At 58.3% G+C, this 4,320-nt stretch overlaps 1 protein-coding gene across 3 annotated transcripts in view; it reads right to left on the reverse strand.

Moving 5' to 3' along the window:
* Positions 1 to 706: 706 nt before the first annotated feature.
* LOC111157406 (Rho related BTB domain containing 2) overlaps positions 707 to 4,320 on the reverse strand; it is a 19,698-nt gene continuing 16,084 nt past the window's right edge. For all 3 annotated transcript variants that reach the window (XM_022518794.1, XM_022518788.1, XM_022518802.1), the window contains one exon: positions 707 to 3,462. In XM_022518794.1, coding sequence (XP_022374502.1) covers positions 3,245 to 3,462 — 218 coding nt within the window. In that variant the 3' untranslated portion in view covers positions 707 to 3,244. The remainder of the gene's footprint in view (positions 3,463 to 4,320) is intronic.

Genomic DNA, 4,320 nt, shown 5'->3' on the forward strand with positions numbered 1-4,320 from the left:
CAGATAGGGTCTATGTCATGTGCCATTGCATTGTGGGTCACGTGCATGGACCTCTGGCCCCATCATCATCTGCAGCTCTCCTCCCACACCTATGTCCCAGTTTTGGCGGGATGATGGCATAGAGCTTATTCTCGGAGTTTTCAGGCTTCCCCAGTGCAAAGGTCTGTGTGTGCCCAGACTGGTAGGGCTCAGTTCAAATGCCTGGACACTTAGGTATGTTCAGGGAGTTGATGTTCTAGCGGAGTCTGGTGGGGGCACATCCTCATGGCCTCGCTGTTTCCCTCCCTCTCCCACTTGCTTCCAGAGGTCCCCCCCACCCCCCAACCTTCCCATTCCTGGAAGACTCCGGGTTTCCTGCCTCTGCCGCACCTTGCATGTGGGGCGCTTGCATCTTCAGGAGCCGTGAATTTTTGCCAGTCGGCCTTCAGCGCATCTGCACTCCTTCTCAGAGGACCTGAGTGCCCGTCTGCGGTATTAGCCTCATGGGGGCTGGTCAGGCTTCCTCATTTGAGGTCGAGCGCATCAGAGCTTGGAGCCGATCCAGTCCTGACTGCACTCGGGCCCCAGCGAGCACTAGCATTGCGCTGGCGATTGGTGCCCTTTCATGCTTCTCCCCAAGGGAAGGTGCCTCCTCTGGAGAGGTTGTGGGACATATCAAACAATACGAGGCAGGCCATTAGGTACAAAATACTCGTGTATTTATGAATTCATGACCAAATTAAATATGAAACCTTATATAAAAAGAGGTGTGTGTGTTTTTCCTCCTCCACCCTCCCACTCTCCTCTGAAGCAGCTTGAGTGACACGAGTACAGGGGTGTGTGTTCTTGTGACTTGTCCTTCCTATCACCCTGCCTTTCCAAATGCCAGGTTCTTGCGGGACTGGAATTCAGCCCTCCTCCTTCTTCTCTCCTGGGAGGTCGCCAGCTCTGGCCTGGCTGCCACACAGCCTCTTCAGGTGGTCTCTCTGGCTTGCACAGGGGCCTGCTGGACCCCCAGAGTGCAGCTAGTAAGAGGCACTGGGTCCCTGAGGGGTGAGCCCACTCTGGTCGCTGGGATGGTCCTATGGGTCCTCTCCCATGGGCTCCCTGCACCTCCTAGACCACCCTGACTCTCCCCTTGGCCTTTCTGCATCCTCATCAGTGGGGCCACACTGCTCAGTCCCCCAATTCCCCCTCTCCCCTGGACTGTAGGTTTCTGCTCTCCCTCCCTCTCACCAGGAGTTCCCGGGAGACACCATGGCCCCAACTCTGGCTCCCTTCCCCAGAGCGAGGGTGCTGGGTGCAGAGCTGCACCCCCTTGTGAGCGGCCTTCTGCCCTTGCCTGTTGGTTCCTCAGCCTTGCCATGAAGCCAAGGATGAGAACTCAGCAGGCAGGAGCACATGTCTGGCCTGCCAGCCGGCCAGAAGGAGAAACACTTCCCGCCTTGGAAAACTCCGTGGTGCAAACATCAGGGGGTGCAGCCACCCCAGACCTGCCCAGCCTGTCACCTCCTGCTTCTTCTCTCGCCGGGGACTTACCATCGAATCTCTAGATCTCTGTTCTGCAAAACTGTTGCAAACTTTTCCTGTTTCCGGGTTTGTCTGACCCCAGACCCGAAGCCTGGGTCTTGCTGGTAGAGCCCAGCCCAGGGTTCCACCCATCATCCGTGGGACTCTGGCTTTTAAGTTGACATAACCGTGTGGGGGGTGAAATATGGGTTAGGATCACAAAACCGGGAGAGGTAAAATGTGGCCCAGCTTTTCCCCATGGGGTCACAAGCTGCTGTCTTATCCCCCACAATCCTCTAGTCTTGTTCCCCTCTTCCTGGAGCTGACTTTTCTTTGCCCCTGCTCACATCTCTCCTTTTCCTCCCCCACGCCCAACCCCTGCCCGCCAACCAGCACTAAGGGAGCTCATGTCCTGTGATCCTTCATTACAGGGACCTCTGTCTTCCTAGTCGTTGCCCTTTCCCCTGACCTTTGACCCCCTCCCCCCCCATTCTGGGAATGGCAAGTCGCTCTCTGAAGTCCAGAAGTGATTCTCATGATGGGCAAAGCTGGGGTCCAATGCCACGTTCAAGCCCTGAGAAGCCCTGGCCTTGCCCCCGAAGCCTTGATCCCAGCGTGCTCACTCAGAACTCGTGCCATCCTCAGAGCCGGCCAGCAAGGCCTGTGCATCCCCAGCTGCAGTCGGTAACGAGTCCTTTCCCAAAGGCTCTGGAATTATTTTACAGTCTCTACTGTTGTCTCCTCAACATGGAAGCCCCTGTTTGTAAGCTCTACAGGGTCTTTTTCTATGGTTGTTTTTCTTTGAGGGGATAGAAGCCAACATGTTTTTGTTGGGATGATTTTGCTGCTGTTTGGGATTTCGGTTTTTCTGTGTTTGTTTGTTTGTTTGTTTTTGCTAATCTTGCCCCACCGTGCTAAGAAGCCGTGCTAACCAGAGGCAGGGGGAGCAGCCCAGAAGAGCATGGCGTTGCTGCACCCAGAAACCACCCCCCCAACTTTCTCCTCTCCTCCCGTTCCAGCTGTCTCCTTCGGTTCCCATCTCTGGATCTGAGTGGCGCAAGCACGGGGAGGGAGGAGTTTCTCACTGCTCTGAGACCGAAAGCTCAGACCAGGCTGTGCCATCCTTGATCAGGCCTGGACGCTCACCCCCGGGGGAGGGAGGGCCGCCCGCCGAGCGCAAGCCTTCCCACCCATGGCCTCGGCAGCTTCGCCCCAGGATGTGGAAGCCTCGAGTTGGGTCTGAAAGTTTCATTTCTACCCTGACCTCTCCAGCGAGGATCTGAGTAGGCGCCCCACAAAACATCTGCCACCCTCAGGTCCGTGGATGGAAAAATGTGGCCAAGAGACAGGACCCTCCCTGTGCATAGCCACTCCCTGGGAGGGGGCCGTCTCCACAGACCAAGCCGAGCCACACAGCCTCCTGGCTGGGAGAGTCTGCCATGGACCCCAGTGTTCTCCACACCAGAGTCACATGCCAGAACCTTCTGCGCCCTCCCTGCCCCCCCGCCTCCCTGCAGCTGTCAGCCTCCCGCCCCGCTCTGGAACTGGGGTCCCCTGCAGGGGGTCCCTGCACTGATCCACAAGGCCCCCCTCCTCTCTCGCTGAGCTACGTCAGCTGGTGAGAACAGCTCTGCCCTTGGGGTCCTGGTTACGTGGGTCCCCTTGTCCCTGGAAGGTGGAGGGGCGGTGCGGAAGAGCAGAGGGGCAAAGGCAAGTGGGGGGAAGAGCAGCAGGGTCAGAAAAGGGTGGCAGCGTCTCAGACCACAGCCGAGGAAGAAGATGGGGATGACGAGGAGGCTGCAGAAGAGGACGGAGAGGAGGGACTGTTCCAGAACAGCCACCGCCGCTTGGGCTGCCGTTTCAGGTGGAGATAGTCCTCCTTCTCGCGCTCCTTCCGTGCCCGCTGGTAGTGATCCTCTTCCTTCAGGTACCAGACAGGCGGCCACCGGTGCTTCTCAAAGTACTCCTGGTTTTCTGGGGCACAACACCGGAGGGCTTGGTTAGAAGGCAGACAAGAGACGGGCGCAAGGAGTCTGGGACATGGAGGGCGTCCCCACCCCCACGTCCCTGCCCTGGGGACCCGCCGGGGGCCTCAAACCAGGGCATGCCCAGTCCCAGGGCCAGAGTATCAGCCCTGCTGTCAGAGCCCTCCGTGTAGCCACAGAGCTTCTTCCAGAAAGTCCGCACCAGCGCCAGAGAAAGGCACTTCCATTCTGCTGGGCTCCATGATGGAGGGACAGCCTGGATGGGCCTCACTGTGCTGGGAATGAACTGGGCTAGGGCCGGGCGTGAGGAGGGAGAAGGGCCGCGAGGGGCTGAGCTGGCTTCTGCGGGAAGGGGAAGGAGGGCTGCAGGAGGACAAAGAAGGTCAGCCTAGACAGAATGGCTAGGCAGAGGGGTTCGGACTGATTCTAGAAGGCGAGGCAGGTGTGGAAGGTTCGGACCAGGGCAGTGATGCGCTTGGAGCTGTGGTTTGGAAAGAAAATGCCCACGGGGGGTAAAGGAGACAGTGGGGTGCCCAGTGAAGACGTGAGGCTCACAGAGTGGCAGGAACTCGGGCAGGCTGCCACACCGCTCCCGGGAGTCTGTGCGGTTCCTGCTGGGCTCCAGGACTGGAGACATTAATTAAGCAGAAGTGGAACCGCAGGGACCTCAGAGGATACCTGGACCTGGGTGGGACAAGCTGTGCCCATTTCTAGGTTGTGAAATCCATGTGTTGGGTCATGAGCAGCATTAAAAACAACGGACATGGGCGCCTGGGTGGCTCAGTGGGTTAAGCCGCTGCCTTCGGCTCAGGTCATGATCTCAGGGTCCTGGGATCGAGTCCCGCAT

Source organism: Enhydra lutris, unplaced genomic scaffold, assembly GCF_002288905.1.
Source record: "Enhydra lutris kenyoni isolate GAN:26980312 unplaced genomic scaffold, ASM228890v2 scaffoldscaffold3, whole genome shotgun sequence".
Classification (NCBI taxonomy): Eukaryota; Metazoa; Chordata; class Mammalia; order Carnivora; family Mustelidae; genus Enhydra; species Enhydra lutris.